This window comes from Gossypium hirsutum, chromosome A02 (assembly GCF_007990345.1).
Source record: "Gossypium hirsutum isolate 1008001.06 chromosome A02, Gossypium_hirsutum_v2.1, whole genome shotgun sequence".
Classification (NCBI taxonomy): domain Eukaryota; kingdom Viridiplantae; phylum Streptophyta; class Magnoliopsida; order Malvales; family Malvaceae; genus Gossypium; species Gossypium hirsutum.
The window spans coordinates 3,229,189-3,250,957 of NC_053425.1; the positions used below are offsets into that span (position 1 = coordinate 3,229,189).

The 21,769-nt window shown below is 36.1% G+C and overlaps 3 protein-coding genes across 3 annotated transcripts; all 3 read left to right on the top strand.

Annotated features, from left to right (window-relative positions):
- The first annotated feature begins 549 nt into the window (after window positions 1-549).
- Window positions 550-6,614, top strand: LOC107957083 (dihydroxy-acid dehydratase, chloroplastic). The gene is made up of 14 exons (XM_016892509.2): window positions 550-1,218; window positions 1,372-1,443; window positions 1,995-2,042; window positions 3,024-3,178; window positions 3,266-3,460; window positions 3,542-3,653; window positions 3,780-3,849; window positions 3,945-4,003; window positions 4,123-4,246; window positions 4,376-4,446; window positions 4,873-4,974; window positions 5,272-5,352; window positions 5,941-6,099; window positions 6,192-6,614. Exons 1-14 carry the CDS (start codon window positions 697-699, stop codon window positions 6,240-6,242), a joined length of 1,821 nt encoding a protein of 606 aa, XP_016747998.1. The 5' UTR covers window positions 550-696; the 3' UTR covers window positions 6,243-6,614.
- Window positions 6,615-8,519: 1,905 nt separating this feature from the next.
- LOC107957081 (wall-associated receptor kinase-like 8) lies at window positions 8,520-12,334 on the top strand. Its single transcript, XM_041088686.1, has 4 exons — window positions 8,520-9,214; window positions 9,424-10,203; window positions 10,447-10,656; window positions 10,856-12,334. The coding sequence occupies exons 1-4, from the start codon at window positions 9,118-9,120 to the stop codon at window positions 12,049-12,051; spliced, it is 2,283 nt and encodes a 760-aa protein (XP_040944620.1). The 5' UTR covers window positions 8,520-9,117; the 3' UTR covers window positions 12,052-12,334.
- A 7,164-nt stretch (window positions 12,335-19,498) lies between these two features.
- Window positions 19,499-21,310, top strand: LOC107960478 (probable LRR receptor-like serine/threonine-protein kinase At4g37250). The gene is made up of 4 exons (XM_041091874.1): window positions 19,499-20,000; window positions 20,239-20,448; window positions 20,670-21,148; window positions 21,269-21,310. Exons 1-4 carry the CDS (start codon window positions 19,499-19,501, stop codon window positions 21,308-21,310), a joined length of 1,233 nt encoding a protein of 410 aa, XP_040947808.1.
- The last annotated feature ends 459 nt before the right edge of the window (window positions 21,311-21,769 follow it).

Genomic DNA, 21,769 nt, shown 5'->3' on the forward strand with positions numbered 1-21,769 from the left:
CTAATTATCACCCTTCAAATGTGTAAATTTATCAATGAATTGTCAAAATCAAACTTGTAAATGGCGATTAAAATTGTGTTTAGATAACAATGGACAAAAAGTAAGGTTAAAATTTTTTATTGCTCCCCTTGTGGATTTAGTTTATGTATTTTAATTTTATCAATTTTAGTTTTTGTATTTTCTAAATTTTAAAATTTCAATTCTCATCGAATGATAATTGTTAAGTTCATTTAGCTAAGTTTTGCTATTTTCAAAATATGATGCAACTAACATATTATGATATGTGTAATGTCATATCAGTTTGTTATTTCTATGAATTACTAATTAAAAAATTCAGTTAATGAATTAATGATAATTGTTCTTGTCAAGATCAAAATTTAAAAAGTATAGGGGTTAAAATTGATCAATTTGAAAAGCATAGAGATTAATAGTAAAATTTAATCACAACTTTTGCAAATTACAGGGACTCACATCAGAATTTAGCCCCCGAAATAAGGACAGGAGCCAAACTTTTTTGTTTGTTTTGTTGTTTCCTTCTGGGTCCAATTTGTTTGTTTGTTGATTATACGTTATCGAAAAAGTGTAAAGCACGAGCATGATATGTGCCTAGCACAGTCACTTTTTACAAGCAGTAAAGCAAAAGGGTTGCAGCTTTCCTAATCCCCAACTTAAACCCTCACTTCCGCCGCCGCAGCCATGCAAGCCACATTTCTGTCCTCCCGAACCACCGTCCTCCCCGCCACAAAGCCAGCTACCGCTATTCCCAACCGCCGCCAATGTCTTAGCGTTACCGCACAATCCCAAGCAACAGTAACAGCAGAACCTCCTTCTCCCTCAGCCGTAAAGCTCAACAAATACAGCTCGAGAATAACGGAGCCAAAGTCACAAGGCGCATCCCAGGCCATGTTGTACGGTGTCGGATTATCGGAAGATGACATGTCGAAACCCCAGGTGGGAATATCGTCGGTCTGGTACGAGGGGAACACGTGCAACATGCATTTGTTGAAGCTATCGGAGGAAGTGAAACGGGGCGTTGAGGAGGCCGGGATGATTGGGTTCAGATTCAATACGGTCGGGGTCAGCGATGGGATTTCGATGGGGACGAGAGGGATGTGCTTCAGTTTGCAGTCAAGGGATTTGATTGCTGATAGTATTGAAACTGTTATGAGTGCTCAGTGGTATGATGGGAATATCTCTATTCCTGGTTGTGATAAAAATGTAAGCTTTATTATCCAAATGTAGTAGTAGTAGTGTTTTTTTATTTCTTTTGTGTTTCGAGAAAAAATCAACAATTATAAATTATAATGTGAAATATGTTGGTTTTTTAACAATTTTACAACCATCTCAATCTTATATTAGCTAGTTCTTTAGATGCCAGGTACAATTATTGCAATGGGGAGGCTCAATCGGCCAAGTATTATGGTTTATGGTGGAACCATCAAGGTTTGCTGCTTCGCTTTGTCTACTATAACTGCTGTAGATCAACTGCTCTTTTTTCTTCAGTTGCAAAAGCCTCATTTAGGCTTTATATCTATTAGTTTTGCTCCTATAACTTTCTATTGCAAGTGTTCTTTGGTAAATCAATGCTGCTCTTTAAAATTCTTAAAACAAATACACATTTCACCCTTGTTTCATTAGATAAGTCCACAAGGATTGGTTTCAAAGTGGAAAGCATTCATTCGAATGAATGCTTGTTTTCTTTCTAAGTTGCAGTATATATATTATATATGCATGATTTCTCTTATCAATGCATACCCACCATTAAAAAAATGAATGCACCTGGCTTAGTATACCATGGGTGTACTGGCAATTTTGTTATAGGTTATATTAAAATTAAGTCTAAACATTCTAGGTGCTAAACAGAAATATATTAGGCCATCACGCAGTAATGTGTTAAATGAAATTTGTACAATCTGTTGCTCTGGTTCTCCCTTTCATTGTCATCAAATTTTCATTTCAATGAGTTATTTATTTTTATACTTCTTTTTTTGCAGCCCGGTCATTTTCAAGGCAATACATTCGATATAGTATCTGCCTTCCAGGTAAGCACAATGATATGCTATAGGAATGTTCTTATGCTAGTTTATTTCTTCTTTCTCTTTATACCTTCATATTAGCTGGATATTTTGCTTGGTTCCAGAGTTTCTGTGCCTCTCTCAATTTGATATTTTTCAGACCCTTGGTGTCTGTTAATTCTTTGATTTTAGGAGTGACAATTGCAATAAAATTTCTTGGATTAGTGTGTGGAACTTGGGAAATTACGAGGATATGATGATCTTTTATGTAGATAATTACACTTAGATATATACATGCAGTGTTTTCCATGATCTATGGTTTTTTTGGTAAGTACATATGAAGGCATTACAATCTAAGATTAAAATAAAACATATAAAGCTAAATCTACATTTCTAGAATTGGAGGAGTTTTTGTACGTGGACACTGTGTTTGTGTACAATCAACCTCATGGTGGTGTATATCAGATAAGTGCCTACTTTTATACTTTATTTTTTGTTTTGGTTTGTAATGGGTGACACTCTATTTACCTTGTCTTTGGAAGTTATTTTATTGAATAAGGATAACTCTTGCATTTTCTGGTAATAACTAATGTCACATCTTTCTATTTGCTATTACTCCAAAATTCTGCTTGAGAATTGAAGTATTGACAGAGTTTGTAGATTGTGAGTTCAGTTAGTTCATCTCTGGTGCTAACACAGTGAAGCTTTGAGGCTCTTTCTTGTTACATTTATTTTGGTTTTACTCTGTCTCTGAACTGAAGTGGTACTCACCCTTGAGGGGCAGAGTTTGCTTTTGCTTTTCACTCTTGTTCTTCTTCCCCTGTTTTCATGACTTTGAGGATTAAAATAAGGCCAACTGACTGTTTGAAGTTTGTCAAGATCAAGCAATATCATTAAAATTTCTACCATATGCTAATATGTAAAGATTAACCTTTATGGCATGATTTATCTGAAAATACCAGTATTTTGATAACCTTGTAACTTTTTATTTTTTGATTGGCCATGCAGTGTTATGGAGAGTATGTAAGTGGATCAATAAGTGATGAGCAGAGAAAGAATGTTATCCTTAACTCATGCCCTGGAGCAGGAGCCTGTGGGGGGATGTATACTGCAAACACCATGGCTTCTGCAATTGAAGCTATGGGAATGTCACTTCCTTACAGGTACAACTATGCTCGCACAGGATCATTTTGATTGTGAATTTGGCATTCTGCTGTTTTTTCTTACATTTTCTTTTTCTACCTGACAAGCTCTTCAATACCTGCTGAAGACCCATTGAAATTGGATGAATGCCGTTTGGCTGGGAAGTATCTACTAGAATTGTTAAAAATGGATTTAAAACCCCGGGATATTATCACCCGGAAATCTTTACGTAATGCAATGGTTATTGTCATGGCCCTAGGTGGATCAACCAATGCTGTGTTACATTTAATTGCCATAGCAAGGTAAGACTTTATGGCAGATATCCCTTGGGTCTCAAAATTATTGGAATTTTGTGGAAATGAGTTGTGGAATTATCATGGCAGGTCTGTTGGTCTAGAATTGACTCTTGATGATTTTCAGAAGGTTAGTGATGAGGTTCCTTTTCTGGCTGATTTGAAGCCCAGTGGCAAATATGTCATGGAGGATGTACACAAGGTATAAATAACTGCTTATCTTCTAAATTATTCGTTTCTTTCAAGTTTCATTTTTCCTCCAGAGCTTATGGATCATGACTCTAATAACTTTCCTGGCAACACATGGGAAAAAATAACGTTTTGATAGATTGGAGGAACACCTGCTGTGATTCGTTTTCTTTTGGAGCATGGGTATCTAGATGGGGATTGCATGACTGGTATGCCAGTTTGGGTTCTACTACATTTCTTTGTTTATTGCAATATTGGAGCTTTAATATTCAATATTTTTGATACAATGATAATTCCATTCTAGTGACCGGGAAGACAATGGCAGAAAATGCACAAAGCTACCCTCGTTTTCCTGATGGACAGGTTGGTTGTACTGATTATTTTTCACCAAAAATAGACTAGGCTCCTTCAACATATTAAAATCGAGATTTGTTGAATGGAAGATGCAATTAGTCTGATCAATCTTCAAAATTCGTTTCCAGGATATCATAAGACCGGTGTCAAATCCCATCAAGAAAACAGGGCACATCCAAATATTAAGAGGGAATCTTGCACCTGAGGGTTCTGTAGCAAAAATTACTGGAAAAGAAGGACTCTATTTCTCTGGTTCCCTTTTTATTCTTCCTTCTTTCTAATTTTAACTTTGTGCTTCATGTTAATTGTCCTGCCAGAACATTTTATAATTCAGAATCTAGTCTACCTCCATATGTAATGATTTCAAAAATTGTTCTTTAGGACCTGCACTTGTCTTTGAAGGAGAGGAAGCTATGCTAGCGGCCATCTCTGAAAATCCTTCAAGTTTTAAGGTATGTGAGTCAAGCAGCGTAGTATTTTTATATAATTAGTTAGGAACGGGAATCTCCATGTGCTGAGTTTTTTTATTAACAATTGAGTGAGAAGTTTTAATTGCATTCTGTTTCTGATGTGTAAGCTGCTTCATTTTACTTGTTTGCTGTGAGTTTGACTCTGTTGCAGGAGGATCTTTTTGATAAATACAAGTTATAAAAAAGAAAAAAAATTTACTATGACTATGAGACCCTGAGTTTTATTGGTGAGCTTAAGTTGATCGTCTTAAAGTGGCAAGGTTGAGGGTTTCTTATTGCACATATGTTTTTCACCATAAGCTTTGTTTGTTTACCTTTCAGTCAAGAATGCAAGTTTGAATTTGCATTCCTTGTATATCTATTTGCATTGGCTAAACTCTAAATATTTTATGCTTTGTAAATTTCCAGGGAAAAGTAGTAGTCATTAGAGGGGAGGGACCGAAGGGGGGACCAGGCATGCCTGAAATGTTGACACCAACAAGTGCTATAATGGGAGCAGGTCTTGGGAAGGTATTGTGATTTGAAGTCCTAGTGGCTTGCCACCACTGACCTACATTTTTTTGTTAATCTGCTCAGATGCTATTCTATTTTTTTTCCAAAAATGCAAGATCTCAAATTCTGTGATTTTAGAAGCACAGTTAGTTGAATTGGTCTGCAAAACGTTGCAAAACCTGTACCTTTTGGAGCATTCCTTTTACTGTCTCTACAGTTTACTTTCAATTTGAATTGGATCTTTGTAATTGCCGATGTGATTATTCTGCCTTTGAAAATGGTATTTGATTCAAACATTGCAAGCGAATACTGCAGGATGTTGCATTGCTCACTGATGGTAGGTTTTCTGGAGGTTCACATGGATTCGTTGTAGGCCACATATGCCCTGAAGCACAGGTGCAGTAATTTCTCACTCGAACAGCAAGATAATTTTTGCATTCCAATGAAAGTTTAAAATTGTGCATTTTAGTCTGTGTTATCTTTTATGTATTACATTCTTAGCTATAAAAATATGCCTTATCCTGCATCCCTGACAAAATCAAAGATCTGAAAATTTTAAAATAAACAAGAGTTAACAAATTTAATCCGTACTTTCAATGGAATTAAACTGGTCAATGGTGGAAAGTGTGAAACATTTGACAGAATAGCTTCTTAACTCGAATGTAGGATAGCAAAAGCTCCGGAGTTCTATGTTTCCTAAATGAATCTCATTAACATAAAAGATGTATTTGATGCATGTATCTAAAACATATTTAGATATGGATTTGGGGTATAATCATCCGTTTATATGCAAACGCTTCAAAAAAAATGGAGTATATCAGTGTTAGGCACACCCTAATGGCTCTAAACCCCGAGTTTGAGTAACATAGATTTTACTAGGACCGGTATGCCCCTCATTATTTTCTGGTTTTTTGTCTTTATCATATAGAATTGCTCTGCTCCCCTAATATATCTAGATGCTGGATATTGGGTTTACTTTTATAGGAAGGTGGCTCCATTGGTCTTGTTCAAAATGGGGACCTCATCAGCATAGATGTTCAAAAGAGGGCCATAAACGTAGAGCTGACAGATGCTGAATTGAACGAGCGGAGAAAGAAGTGGACTTCACCTCCTTACAAGGCTAACAGAGGTGTCTTACATAAGGTAGTGCTTGATAATCTCTTGCATCGGAACCATGTATTGCTTATGTTATCAATAGTAGGTTGCTAAATGAACATATGTTTTTCCACTTTCAGTACATTAAGAATGTGCAACCAGCTTCAGTGGGGTGTGTGACAGATGAATAGAGGCAATAATAGCCAACCGGATTAAAACAGAGTGAAAATGGACCGGAATTGATGCATGGCGTTGTCGATGCATGAGGAAATTTGCAGGTGGGTTTAGGTGTCCTCCTAGCTCTAGAACTGCAATTTTGTTGTAATAGGCATCAAATCTTTCATTTCTGTAATTTTGTTTCTCATTTAGGGTTTCCAATGACTTTCTTTCTAGACAAGCTTTCTATTTGTTTGCTTTCCCAATTCTTCAAAAAAAGAAAAAAAAAAAAGAAAAAGAGTTGGGATATGCAAAGGTACAATTTGGTTAAACTACCTTGGTGGCGTGGTCTTTATTAGCTTAGTAGTGATTTAGTTATTCTGAAATAAAAATGAGCTATTAAGTGATTTACTCCTTTTACATTTAATTTTTGTAGTAATTTAGTCCTCCTGAAATAAAAAATAAGCAATTAAGTCGATTTACATTTAATTTTGAAACAAATAGATTAATGTTGGCATGTTGACAAAATTGTAGTAAGGAGTAATTCAGTCAAAGAAAAATAAGCAATTAAGTCACTTTACATTTAATCTCGAAACAAATAGGTTAAATTACTTAGTTAATTCTATACTGGCATTGTTTGTAGTGGCTGTAACATTCCGTTTTGGTAGTAAATAAAAACTACTAATTCTAGTTTTGGTTGTATTGTTGTGTTTCCATCTGTACCGATTTTAAACTATTTTTTAATAATTTTTATCTCAACTTTTTTCTATGATTACTTTTAAAAATAAAATATAATCATTTTATCATGTTATTCAACGTAATAAATTTAAAATTAATATTTACATATTAACTGAACTATTTTTACATTTATAAATATTTAAAAATAGTAATAAATTTGAAATTGTATATCCAGGTACAATATTGAGTATTTTATAAACTACACTAATATTGGTCATTCGAAAATCTTATCATGTTGACAAAAAATTTGGCTATTTTTCATTGGAGTATGTATATTGAAAATCCATGTCAGCTTTGACAAAAAGCTTTAAAAAGAAGAAATAAATTTATTAAAAAATTGAAAATAAGAAGAAAAGGAAAACCCGAACCCATAGTCTATTTCCTGAGATAGCCAAAATCATACCAGTGAAGCCTTAAATCTTTAGTTTTATTATCTTGGTATACCAGGAGGCCATATATTGGTTTTGCTGAAAGTGGTGTAATAATTAAATATATCATATTATAATATGATTAAGGGCTAAACGTAGTGAAAGGGGTAGACTACTAGTGCATGCTTTTAAGCCGAAGTTAATTACTAGAACACTGGGCCTAACCATGCAAGAACTAAGAAATTTCTTTGAACTTGATTTTGCTGTGCTCCGGTCTCCTCCAGCTTATATTTACTGACTTAACGACTCAACATAATCTTCATAAAGAATCAAAAGTGAGGGAGGGAATGGGCATTTGCATGGCGTTTTGCTTGATCCTACAGCTACCATGGCTAATACAAGCAGCCAGTTCTGATTGTAATGAAACATGTGATGTGGGAGGGTTCGTATTCAGTACCCATTTGGACTAAGAACTGGTTGCTGTCACAATTCGTGGTTTACAGTAAAGAACAATATAATCTCGAAACCTAACCTGCACGTACGGGTCATGATTAACTGTAATGTCACCATTATCTTTTATCACAATTTCTACTGCTATAAACTCAAAAGACTTGTGCTTCTGGAAAGAAAGGGGAAAATGAAGGGAGGAATACTCAAACTGGGCTAATTTTCATTAATTCAATCAAATTACATCATTGAGCCTTTATCATTTCCATTACGTAATTTTAATGGAAAATATTGAGTCAAACATGAATCCCATATTGATATTCCGAATTTGACTATTAAAAGGAAAGTCATACATTATTTTTATTCATATTCAGACCTATTTTATTAATAATATAATTTGATGAAATTAATAAATCTTTATTTTCCTAAAGATTATTACAAATTCAAAATTTTTTTATATTTGTATCATTTTTTTTTCTAATCTTATATAAAATTTTGTATTTTTATATCAATATCAATATTAATAATTTAATAATTTTATATAAATATTAATATTTTTATAAATATGTATTATGATAAAATTTGTATCGTGTCAAAAAACATGGGTTAGAAATTTATTGCCCCTGACCCTACTTGAGGGATAAACCTACTGAAACTGGGTCTACACAACGCAAGAGCTACGAAATTTCTTTGAACATTCGATTTGCTATACGCCATTCTCCTACACCATATATAAATTGACCCAACAAAAATCTTCATAAACAACCAAAAGTGAGAAAAATTAAGAGAGAGAATGGACATTTGCATGGTGTTTTACTTCATCCTGCAGCTACCATGGCTAATACGAGCCAGTTCTGACTGTCATGAAACATGTGGAGTGTTGTTATCCGGTACATCATATCCTTGTCATCAGTCGAATCAATTTGGAGCTACTACTCTATTTTCCAAAGATTGGCGACACCGTCTTCGTCAACAATCCGGGACAATAAAGGTAACAATGGCACCACTTCTAGTGCTAGTGTCAACCTACAAGGCAGTCCATTTTTCTTCTCAAGCATATTTAACGGACTCGGATCAGCAGGCTGCGGCTATTTGGCTGCTGTTTTTCACAATAATCTAACTGATCCAATCGCTAGCTGCCTCCAACAAAGATGTAGCGACCAGACGTCTGAGTTCAGCCTTTATCCAAGACGTGGCACAACTTTTCCATCATGTAATGCCCCAATTTCTGAAGATATCATTTCCTATACAGCAAGCGTGACGGAGGTCATTAGCACGGGGCCGGGGAGCAACAGATGCACATCTGTTTTCATAAATTACAATATCCACTCGGTGTCGTATTTGACCGAGATGAAGGATGTTGCTGTATGGGATTTTTTTATCTTTCCGCGGTATAAGCATCCGCACAACGCATGTTCCTGCAGTGTTGGCGTGGAACCCATGCGATTTGGGAGGTAACCATTTCCTACTATCACTTTTACAAAATTCATTATTGCATCAATCCCGGGAATATATTTTGAAAATATTATGTTTATACCACAATAAATAAGTTAAAAATATATTGCCTAATTGAAAATATAATATATTGAACAGAAATTCGATAATTTTATTTTTATTATTAATTGATTAATTAATGGGTGCTTCGTTCATTATGTCTATGCAGCTGAACTGTGCGCGCTATCTAACAGGTTTGGTGGATGTCTTAGAAGATGTGGGAAAGTTGATATTCCATATCCATTTGGAATAGAAGATGGGTGTTACATGCATGAATGGTTTAGAGTAACTTGCAATGAAACTATTAACGGGTCAAACCTTTATATAAGTAGCATCAACCTGCAATTGCTTAATGTTTCAGTTTTGCAAGGCATAGCTACCATCAACAATTCGATAACTTATTCCAGTTGCCTAAAGGAAGATGGAGACACTGATGGGGTTAGTATCAATTTAAAAGGAACCCCGTTTTTATTCTCAACTGAGTACAATATATTCATATCCGTAGGTTGCGGTAGTTTGACTACTTTTTCTTATAGTCTAACGGATGAATATCCTGTTCGTGCCTGCATGCAACCCATTTGTGCCAATTTTCTAGCCTCCGATATTAGCTGCTCTACGGATCTTCCTTCCGATCTAAGTTCCTTTGCTGCAAACATGAAAGAGATTTATCCTAGTAATGACACCAAGAGTTGTGGATCTGCTTTTATGGTTGACCACCGGTATCTCAATTCACTTGAGACAATAAATTCGAAGAAAACAACGTTGACGCACGTTCCCACAACATTGCAATGGTCCACACCAAAGCGTGGGTTGTGTTTCACAAGTGGTTCAAACACATTTTTGAACGAGGATCGTAAATACAGTTGGAAAAACTTAAGCCAAAGCTATCTATGTGTTTGCACAACGTATATTAATGTCGACGAAAATCTTTTTACTAATTCATGCCAAGGTATTGTATTGATACATATAAGTCTCCGGCTTCAATTCGATGGGCTCCATTACACATGGTTTTGCTACTTGACCTTTCCATATGAAGCATTACTATAGCATTTTTTGTTTAGGATTGGATAAGGAAAACTTCGACAAAAGAAAAGAAAATTAGATATATCACTCACTATAAACTTTTATTTAATTGGTATTTCTATTATATATAAATCCGACTTTATTTTATTCATTTCGTAAATGTTTGCAGGATTAGATGAAAGTCATTGCCATACAGAATACAAGTATTGTTATATGCTTTGTATGGATGCTTTCGGAAGCAATTGTTCATCATCAACATCGTGTCCTGATGGATATGAATACTCGGATGAAAGAGATATGTGCATGCGCATATCGCGCATATCCTATGATCCATCATTCTTTTCGAAGAAAAAATCACAGAAATTTCCGATCATTATAGGTATGTGTTAATTTTAATTTTCTTTTATTTTTTAATGACAGAAAGAGATATGGCTTCATTAAATTTACAATTTTATACTAAAATCGCTATCCCAAGTTAAAACTCAAGCCATGGTTATTTATTTAGTAATATGAATCATGTTACTATATATTTTTAAGTTTTTTCTTAACATAAATTATATTTCCCATTATATATATAGGTTGCAGCACTAGCATTGGGACGGTATTTGCTCTGCTTGGTACATGGCGTTTGTACAAAGTTCTAGAAAGAAGAAAAGATATGAAGTTTAAGCATAAATACTTTAAGCGAAACGGAGGTTTACTACTGCAACAACGATTGTCCAACAATGATGGTAATGTTGAGAACATACATGTGTTTGCTTCAAATGTGTTAGAAAAGGCGACAGATTACTATAATGATAATCGAATTCTTGGTCGAGGCGGCCAAGGAACTGTTTATAAAGGAATGTTAACTGATGGAAGCATTGTGGCAATTAAAAAACCTATATTGATGGAAGAGAAGGTATTAGATGAAAAGAAGCTTGAACAATTCATAAATGAGGTGATACTTTTATCACAAATTAACCATAGAAATGTGGTTAAGCTTTTAGGATGTTGCCTAGAAACAAAAGTTCCTTTGTTGGTTTATGAGTTCATCCCAAATGGAACACTGTATCAACTCATTCATGAGCCGAATGAAGAGTTTCCATTGACATGGGAAATGCGTTTACGAATTGCAAGTGAAATCGCTAATGCTTTATCCTACTTGCATTCAGCTGCTTCCGTTCCTATCTATCATCGAGACATCAAATCTAGCAACATACTTTTGGATGATAAATTCAGAGCTAAGGTGTCGGATTTCGGAACTTCAAAATCAATTGCCTTGGAGAAAACTCATGTAACCACTCGAGTACAAGGAACTTTCGGATACTTAGATCCCGAGTATTTTCGATCAAGTCAGTTTACTGAAAAAAGTGATGTATATAGTTTTGGAGTTGTTCTTGTTGAAGTCTTAACAGGACAAAAACCCGTTTTCTCAATACAATCAGAGGATGAAGTGAGAAGCTTGGTGGCCTTTTTTCTACTTTCAATGCAGAATGATTCGTTATTTGAGGTTCTTGATCGAACTGTTAAGGACGGTCCAAAAACAGAGATCGAAGCATTTGCTAAGCTAGCAAAAAGATGCTTGAATCTTAACGGAAAGAAAAGACCCACCATGAAACAAGTTGCATTGGAACTGGAATGGATTAGATCACCAGAAGAAGCTGATGCCATCGAACAATGTGCCGATGAAGATTTTGATATTGATGATACGATTGAATTTTCAGCTACGGCTTCTTGTTCAACGTCTGGTTTAATTCTGAATGATAGTGTAACTTTGACATTAGATGCATAGTCATGCTTGTCGGAACCAGAGTGGGTTCAATCGAGGAAAAAATAATGTGTTGATAGATTGGACGTACACTAACCGTGATACGTTTTCATTTGGAGATTGGGTATCTTGATGGGGATTGCAGGACTGGTATGCCATTTTGGATTATACTATTTTTCTTGGTTTCAGATGTGTAAGCTGCTTCCTTTTACTTGTATGCTTTCGTTTTGCACCCTTTGTTGCAAGAGTTCGATAAATATAAGTTGAACAAATTTAATTTGCACTTTGAATGGAATAAAACTTGTGAATGGTGGAAAGTGTGAAACATTTGATAGAATAGCTTCCCAACTCGAATGTAGGATAGCAAAAGCTATGTAGTTCTATGTTTTCAAAAGAAATCTCCATTAACATGAAATATGTATTTGATGCATGTATCTAACACACATATATATAAATATATATATATATAATGCTTAGAAATATTGAGTATATCAATGTAAGGTATTCTTTTAAGTCGAGTTCAAGTAATATCTGCTTTTATAACTAAAACTAATTGAATATATGAAACACAAAAAAAAAATATTTATATTGATTATTTTTGTTAGTTTATAAAAAAATAATATTGTTAGCATGTTGGAGTACTTTGTAAAACGTTGAAAAGTACCAAATTAAATAAAAATAAATTAGGTACTAAATTAGAAAAAAGAATCAAATTCAAGTATCAAGTTAGACCCCAAAAAGTTTTAAGTACCAACTTAAGAAAAAATGTAAGTTTAAATACTAAATTAGAAAAAAATATCAAGTTTAGGTACCAAATTAGACCAAAAATAGTTTAAATATTAAATTAAAAAAAAGTGTCAAGATGCTAAATATTATATGAATCCAAAATTTTATGGTGTATTGATTGACCCTTACCCTACTTGAGGGCTGAACGTACTGGAAGGGGTAGACTACAAGTGCATGCTTTAAAGTCGAAACTAATTGGCTGGGCCTAACCATGCAAGAGCTAAGAAATTCTTTGAACCTTCGATTTTGCTATACTCTAGTCTACTCCTGCCTATATTTATTGACTTAATCCAACAAAATCTTCATGCACAATCCAAAGTGAGAAATTAAGAGAGAGAATGGGCATTTGCTTGGTGTTTTACTTCATCCTACAACTATCATGGCTAATACGAGCAGAGGCGGATTAGGGGTCGCACCACCTCACACCCATAAAATGTAAAATTGTTATTTAAGTCCTTATATTTTCAAAAAAATTTAAATGAGTAAAGGTAAAATTTACTTCGGCCCCCTCTAAAATTATAAAAATTCGATTTAATCTTTTAAAGTTTATAAATGTATAGACTATAAAAAATTAAAATTTCATTCGGCGCTTGAAAATTTATTCTGAATTCACCCCTGAATAAGGGCAGCCAATTCTGATTGTAATGAAACATGTGGGAGTGTTCGTATTTGGTACCTGTTTGGAATAAGAACTGGCTGCTATCACAATTCGTGGTTTAGAGTAACTTGCAACCAAACCACCAATGGGCCAAAGCCTTTCATCAGTCGAATCAATTTGGAGATATTTGATTTGTCAGAGGATAGCCACACCGTCTTCGTCAACAATCCGGTAATTTATCTAAATTGTGACAATAAAGGTAACAATGGAACCACTTCTCCTGCTAATGTCAACCTACAAGGCAGTCCATTTTTCTTCTCAAGCAGCTTAAACCGATTTGGATCAGTAGGCTGCTACTATTTGGCTGCTGTTTTCCGCAACAATATAACCGATCCAATCGCTAGCTGCCTACAAAAAAGATAGCTGCCAGACTTCCGAGTTCAGTGGTTGTTATTCCCTAATTTCTGAAAATCTCATTTCCTATACAGCAAGCGCCACGAAGGTTATTAATCCAGGAAGAAAGAGATGCACATCTGCTTTCATAACTTACATTGACCTTTTCATGTCATGGTCTAAGGATGTTTCTACAGGGGATACTGTAAATTTCTCCTATATAATTATAGGCATCGATACGACGCATGTCCCTGCAGTTCTGGAGTGGAATCCATGGGATTTGGAAGGTACGTAACTGTTTACTTACTATCATCACTTCTACAAAAATTATTGTTGCAGCAATGCCTGGAATATATTGATAATATTATGTATACTAAAATAAACAAGTGCTTAAATGAAAATATAGTATACATTGAATATCATTTTAATTAATTAATTATTGGTGATTCGTTGTTAAAAGCACTATAAAAGTAAAAATTGATTAACACAAGGATCAATTGCTCCTTGTCTAATGATTAATTTGTCCATTTTTAGTAAATAAGTAAATGCTATTTGACTCTTAATATAAGGCTCTTCATGTTACTTCTACCGTGGTTTATTCTTTATCTTTATGCAGCCGCACAGTGCCAAGAAAGAACTCTACCTTACTTGCAACTGTTGGATAAATTTGGCAGCAACTAAATCAAAAAGGAAGTTTCACTAAGCAACAGCAAAACAAAACAATGAAAACAAAAGAAAGACTAAGAGCAGCATGTAACCGATGAAGCAAAATCCCACAGCTTTCATTTCCATTTCAAAATATAAAGGAGTTACAAAAATAATAATAAGTCAGTTACCTAAACTATAACTGCTCCTACCAAATTTGGCAAGTTGCCAACTAAAATATTACAAAAGAAAAGCTGAAAAATTCAGCTGTTACATCCATCAATTTCAAATCTAAAAATACTAGCTTTAGATATCAAGCTACTTGCCAACTTGTTAACATCACAAAAATACAAAATTTAAACAAAAAAGTTGCTTCTGGTTCAATCTTCAAACAGACATGCTGCTGCTCAAGATGCTGGTAGTTTGTTGCATTGCAGACCAATGCTCAATACTCCTCCTTGGACTGTAGGCAACAAACACCAATCGAATCTCGTAAGAATTCAAACCTGATTGTGCCAAGAGGCTTTGTCAAAATGTTAGCCAATTGATCTTGTGAACTACAATATGCAAGATTCACATCCTTTGATTGTACTGCCTCTCGAACAAAATAAAATTTGAGCTTAAAGTGCTTCGTTTTGCCATGAAAAACAACATTCTTAGAGATAGCTATTGCTGATTGATTATCAACCATAATCTCAGTAGGCTCAAATTGTTCCTCATTCAAATCACACAACAATTTTCTAAGCCAAATAGCTTGGCTTACTGCTCCAGCTGCTGCTATATACTCTGCCTCAGCAGTTGATTGAGCAACTGTTTGTTGCTTTTAGAGCTCCAACAGAAAGCTCCTGAACCAGGAGAAAAGAGGTAGCCTGAGGTACTCCTCATATCATCAATCGAACCTCCCCAGTCACTGTCTGAGTAGCCAGATAACTTCAGCTGACCTCCTGTCTTGAACATCACTCCAAACTTCAAGGATCCTTTCACATACCTGAGAATTCTCTTTGCAGCCTTTAAATGTGATGTGTTGCAGCTATGCATAAAACGAGATAGCAAACTGACCGAATGCATAAGGTCAGGTCTAGTTGCTGTCAAGTATAGCAAACATCCAATTAGACTTCTAAACTCTCTTTCATCCACCTTTTCTTCATCTCCATAGCTGCTCAACTTCTGTCCCATGACTAGAGGTGTACTCACTGGCTTGCAATTTTCGATATGAAACTTAGTGAGAATTTTCAAGGCAAATGCATGCTGGCTGATAAAAATGCCTTGATCAGACTGGTCTACTTCCATACCAAGGAAGTAAGTCATGATTCCCAAGTCTGTCATGTCAAACATGTCTTGCATATTCTTCTTGAACTCCTGAATCAAATCGACCCTGCTTCCAGCCACTAATAGATCATCCACATATATTGAGACAATCAGCAAAGTCTCATCTTTAGACTTCTTTATAAACAAAGTTGGCTCACTCAAACTTTTCTCGAAATTGAGCCTAGACAGGTAAGCATCTATCCTGTCATACCAGGCTCGAGGAGCCTGTTTTAGTCCATAGAGTGCCTTCTTCAGCTTGTAAACCTTGTCCTCATTTCCTTGGACTTTAAATCCATCAGGCTGTTCAACATAAATTTCCTCTTTAAGGAAGCCATTCAGGAAAGCTGACTTGACATCAAGCTGATGGACCTTCCACTGTTTCTGTGCAGTGAAAGCAAATAGAAGCTTTATGGTATCCAGCCTTGCCACTGGAGCAAATGTCTCCTCAAAATCAATGCCAAACTGTTGATTGTACCCTTTCACCACAAGCCTTGCCTTGTGCTTGTTCAGAGAGCCATCTGCATTGAATTTGGTCCTGAAAACCCACTTGACACCTATGACCTTCTTCTGATCAAGTCTGTCTACCAGATCCCAAGTGTCATTCTTATGGATCATGTCGATTTCAGCCTCCATAGCCTTCTTCCAGCTCTTGCTTCTTGCAGCTTCTTCATAGCTTGAAGGCTCAACAATGGCCACATTGCATCTTTGGTAGATATCAGCAATAGACCTGGTCCCTCTCACAGGAGCATCATCTACATTGGCATTACTGACTTCATTTTCTGCCAATTCCAGATTGCTGTCAATCTGCTCTTCTTCAAACTGACTTGTGTTAGAGCCATCTAGACTCCAAAACCTTCCTTCATCGAATTTGACATCCCTGCTTACCAAAATCTTCTTGGTTGAAGGATCAAATACTCTGTAGCCCTTCTTGCAGCTACTGTAGCCAACAAATATACCAGGAACTGACCTCTTCTCGAGCTTGGTTCTTCTTTCTGCAGGGACAAGTACAAAACACTTGCAACCAAACACTTTTAAATGGGAAACAGTTGGTTTAAGATCATACCATGCTTCAAAAGGAGTTTTATCATTCACAGCATGTGTTGGCAGCCTATTGAGCAGGTACACTGAGGTGTTGACACCTTCAGCCCAAAAAATGCTTGGAAGCTTGCTTTGAAACAACATACACCTGGTCATGTTCATCACTGTTCTGTTCTTCCTCTCACACACTCCATTTGCTGAGGAGTGTACACTGTGGTTAACTGATGATGAATCCCAGCCTGCTCACATAGCTTCTGAAATCTTTCAGACAAGTATTCAGAACCATTGTCTGTCCTCAAGGCCTTAATCCTGCAGCTCGTTTGATTTTCTGCCAATGCCTTGAACTTTCCAAAAACTCCAAACACTTCTGACTTCTGTTTCATGAAATAAACCCAGCAAAATCTGGTCAGATCATCAATAAACAGTATAAAATACTTACTGCCATTCAGTGAAGGGGTCTTCATTGGTCCACAGACATCTGAGTGCACCAACTCAAGTCTTTCTTGAGCCTTCCATGCTTGGTTAGCTGAAAAGGGCAACCTGGCTTGTTTGCCAAGCTGACACACCTCACAAACACCTTCACTTGCACTAACCTTCACCATGTCCTCTGTCATGTTCATTTTGTGCAGCAAATCAAGTGATTTGAGGTTAACATGGCCAAACCTCTTGTGCCAAAGATCAGTATTGTCAACTGAGCTTGTATATGCACTTTTCTCAAGCTGACTTACATCTAACATAAAACATTTGTCTCCCATAGGTGCTGAGACAATCTCCCTACCATGAGCATCAGTTATAACACAAGAATCATTCTTGAAAACTAGTGAAAAGCCTTTCTTGACTAGCTGGCCTACACTGAGTAAATTTTGGTCTATTTCTGGCACATAGAGCACATCAGAAATGATTTTGTTACCTGAACCAGTGTGAATCACCACATCACCTCTACCTTTTGCTTCAATCAAGTTGCCATTACCTATCCTGACCTTCGAGACATAGCTCCTGTCAAGGTTCTTGAAAAGGCTCTCATCTGCAGCCATGTGGTGTGAGCAGCCACTATCCACAAGCCAACTGCTCTTGCTGTTAGCTGCAAAACATGAAGCTGTAAATACATGCTCCTCCTGAGCTTGGACATCCTCGGCAGACTTGGCTTGTACTGGTTGTGCTTGTGCCTTCTCATGACTTTTACAGATTTTCTCATGATGACCATACTTCTTACAGCTTTTGCACTGTATATCTGGTCTGGTCCAGCAAAATTTTTCCAGGTGATTGGTCTTCTTGCAGTGAATGCATGGTGGAAACCTCTTTCTACCGGCATCTTTCTTTGATCTTTCCCTCTTTTCAAACCAAGGCTTCTTAGCTTTCTAGCTTGAGCTGGAGCCTTCTCTGACCTTTGCTTGAAAAGCACCTTCAAGACTCTCCTCCTGCCTACTTGCTCTTCTCTGCTCAAGTGCATAGAGTGAGTTAACCAACTCAGACAAAGAAATGGTTGTGAGATCTCTCGAGTCCTCCAATGAGGAGATTTTTTACTCAAACCTTTCAGGTAAGGTGGTAATAACCTTCTCAACAACCCTGCTATCACTGAAATCTTCTCCAAGGAGTCTAATATTATTAACAGTAGCCATAATCCTATCAGAATATTGCTTGATAGTTTCTGACTCCTTCATCTTCAAATTTTCAAACTCCCTTCTAAGGTTGATGACTTGTTGCTGCCTGGTCTTGTCTGATCCCATAAATTCCTCTTTCAGCCTGTCCCATGCCTGCTTGGGAGAGTCACAGGCCATGATATGAGTGAAAATAACATCTGATATTCCATTCTGCAAACAGGCCATAGCTTTGTGTTTCTTGGCTCGTTCCTCACCATGTTGCCTGATCTGAGCAATGGTAGGATTTGCTCTTAATGGTGCTGCCTCGACATCACTCTCAACTGCACTCCAGAGGTCAAGTGCTTGAAGATATGTCTTCATTTTGACAACCCAAATGTGGTAGTTGTCTCCAGCAAAAACTGGTGGTGGAGGAGCAAAACTCATGCTGCCAAGACTGACTTTGAAAACACAAAAAACTGACTTTGCTTTGAAAAAACTAAAACATAAACAACAGAGGTCCTCAAAGATAGGAGGCTCTGATTACCATTTTTGGATAAATTTGGCAGCAACTAAATCAAAAAGGAAGTTTCACTAAGCAACAGCAAAACAAAACAATGAAAACAAAAGAAAGACTAAGAGCAGCATGTAACCGATGAAGCAAAATCCCACAGCTTTCATTTCCATTTCAAAATATAAAGGAGTTACAAAAATAATAATAAGTCAGTTACCTAAACTGTAACTGCTCCTACCAAATTTGGCAAGTTGCCAACTAAAATATTACAAAAGAAAAGCTGCAAAATTCAGCTGTTACATCCATCAATTTCAAATCTAAAAATACTAGCTTTAGATATCAAGCTACTTGCCAACTTGTTAACATCACAAAAATACAAAATTTAAACAAAAAAGTTGCTTCTGGTTCAATCTTCAAACAGACATGCTGCTGCTGCTCAAGATGCTGGTAGTTTGTTGCATTGCAGACCAATGCTCAACAGGAACTCGGTTGTGTTAGAAGATGCGGGAATTTTGATATTCCATATATCCATTTGGAATAGAAGTCGGGCTTTACATGAATGAATAGTTTAGAGTAACTTGCAATGAAACTATTGACGGGCCAAAGCTTTATATGAGTAGCATCAACCTGCAATTGCTTAATGTTTCAGTTCTGCAAGGCACAGCTACCATCAACAATTCGATAACTTATTTCAATTGCCGAAAGGAAGATGGAGACACTGATGGGGTTCGTATCAATTTAAAAGGAACCCCGTTTTTATTCTCAACTGAGTACAATATATTCATGTCCGCAGGTTGCGGTAGTTTGACTACTTTCTCTTATAGTCTAACGGATGAATATCCTATTCGTGCATGCCTGCAACCCATTTGTGCCAATTTTGCGACGTCCAATGTTAATTGCGCTACCGATGTCCCTTTTGATCTAATTTCCTTCGCTATAAACATGAAATGTATTTATCCTAGTAATGCTAGTAGGAGATCGTGTAGATCTGCTTTTATTGTTGACCACCGGTATCTTGATTCCCTTAAGACAATAAATTCAAACAGCAATGACACTTGGACAGTGACGCACGTTCCCGCAACACTGCAATGGGCCACACCAAAACGTGGGTTGTGTAAGTTTATAGGTGGTTTAAACGATTTTTTCAGCCAGGATCGTGAATACTGTTGGACAAGCTTGAGCCTAAGCTACCTATGTGTTTTCACTTGGGGTAACAATGGCAACATAAACATTTCTACTGATATATGCAAAGGTGTCGTATTATCTTCTTTGGTCAGAAAAGGAACTAGATATCTTTAAACCATAATTAAGATGTATTATATACGGATCTAACTTTGTTTTATTCATTTAAGTTGCAGAATCCGGTGAACATTGCGATATAACATATAGGTATTGTTATATGCTTTGTATCGATTCTCTTGACAGCACTTGTTCTTCACAATCATCATGTCCTCATGGATATGATTACTCAAATGAAAAAGATATGTGCAAGCCATCCCATTTAGTAGACTTTGTGACGGAAAAAATGTCTGAAAAATCACAGTATTTTCCGATCATTATAGGTATGTGTTAACTTCTTTCCTTTTTATTTTCAATAATTTTTATCAATACTCATAACTCTCTAGAACCCTTAAATAAGATGATGATGTGTGCTTAAGAGTGCTTAAACTCACTTGCTCAAGTGACTATTAATTCGCTTTCTTATGAGTAGAAAATACGAATTATGTTACTTTATATTTAAAGTTTTTCTTATTTGATAAATTAATCTTCCCATAACATATAGGTTGCAGCGCTTGTATTGGGACAGCATTTGCTCTAGTTGGTGCATGGTGTTTGTACAAAGTACTAAACAGAAGAAAGTATATGTTGGTTGAAGAGAATATGTTGCATGAAATGAGGCTTGAACAGTTCATAAATGAGGTGATAATTTTATCACAAATTAACCATAGAAATGTAGTTAAGCTTTTAGGATGTTGCCTAGAAACAAAAGTTCCTTTGCTGGTTTATGAGTTCATCCCAAATGGAACAATGTATCAACTCGTTCATAAGCCAAATGAAGACTTCCCATTGACATGGGAAATGCGTTTACGAATTGCAAGTGAAACTGCTAACGCTTTATCCTACTTGCATTCAGCTGCTTCCATCTCTATTTATCGTCGAGTCATCAAATCTAGCAACATACTTTTGGATGATAAATACAGAGCAAAGGTGTCTGATTTCGGAGCCGAGGCTCCTAAATCAATTGCATTGGAGAAAACTCATGTAACTACTCGAGTACAAGGAACTTTTGATTACTTAGATCCGAGTATTTTCGATCAAACCAATTTACTGAAAAGAGTGATGTATATAGTTTCGGAGTTGTTCTTGTTGAACTCTTGACAGGACAAAAACCCAATTTTTCAACACAATCAGAGGAAGAAGTGAGAAGCTTGGTAACCTTTTTTCTGCTTTCAATGCAAAAGGATTCATTATTTGATGCTCTTGATTAAACTTTAGTGTACGCTCCAGAAGAAGATATAGAAGCATTTGCTAAGCTAGCAAAAAGATGCTTGAATCTTAATGGTAAGAAAAGTTGCACTACAGCTGGAGTGGATTAGATCACCAGAAGAATCTAATGCCATTGAACAATGAGCCGATGAAGATTCTGATACTGATGATACGATCGAACTTTCAGCTACTGCTTCCTATTCAACTTCTGGTTTAATTTTAAACAATAGTGTAACTCTGATATTAGATGCCTAGTCAGATATGTCAGAATTTGAATAAAGAATTAATGCTCCAACCGGTACCATAAAACTCGAGGAGGATTGAATCGATATAAAATCAGTTGAACTGATAAAAATTCGATTGATTGAAAATTGATTAAAATTCGTTTCAATCAAA

Coding starts and splice junctions, on each gene's coding strand:
- LOC107957083 (XM_016892509.2), top strand. CDS start 697: ATGCAAGCCACATTTCTGTCCTCCCGAACCACCGTCCTCCCCGCCACA. Junction 3,179..3,265: donor GGAATGTCACTTCCTTACAG/GTACAACTATGC, acceptor CTACCTGACAAG/CTCTTCAATACCTGCTGAAG. Junction 3,654..3,779: donor TCATGGAGGATGTACACAAG/GTATAAATAACT, acceptor ACGTTTTGATAG/ATTGGAGGAACACCTGCTGT.
- LOC107957081 (XM_041088686.1), top strand. CDS start 9,118: ATGTTGCTGTATGGGATTTTTTTATCTTTCCGCGGTATAAGCATCCGC. Junction 9,215..9,423: donor GAACCCATGCGATTTGGGAG/GTAACCATTTCC, acceptor ATGTCTATGCAG/CTGAACTGTGCGCGCTATCT. Junction 10,657..10,855: donor GAAATTTCCGATCATTATAG/GTATGTGTTAAT, acceptor TTATATATATAG/GTTGCAGCACTAGCATTGGG.
- LOC107960478 (XM_041091874.1), top strand. CDS start 19,499: ATGAGTAGCATCAACCTGCAATTGCTTAATGTTTCAGTTCTGCAAGGC. Junction 20,449..20,669: donor GTATTTTCCGATCATTATAG/GTATGTGTTAAC, acceptor CATAACATATAG/GTTGCAGCGCTTGTATTGGG. Junction 21,149..21,268: donor TTGCATTGGAGAAAACTCAT/GTAACTACTCGA, acceptor AACTCTTGACAG/GACAAAAACCCAATTTTTCA.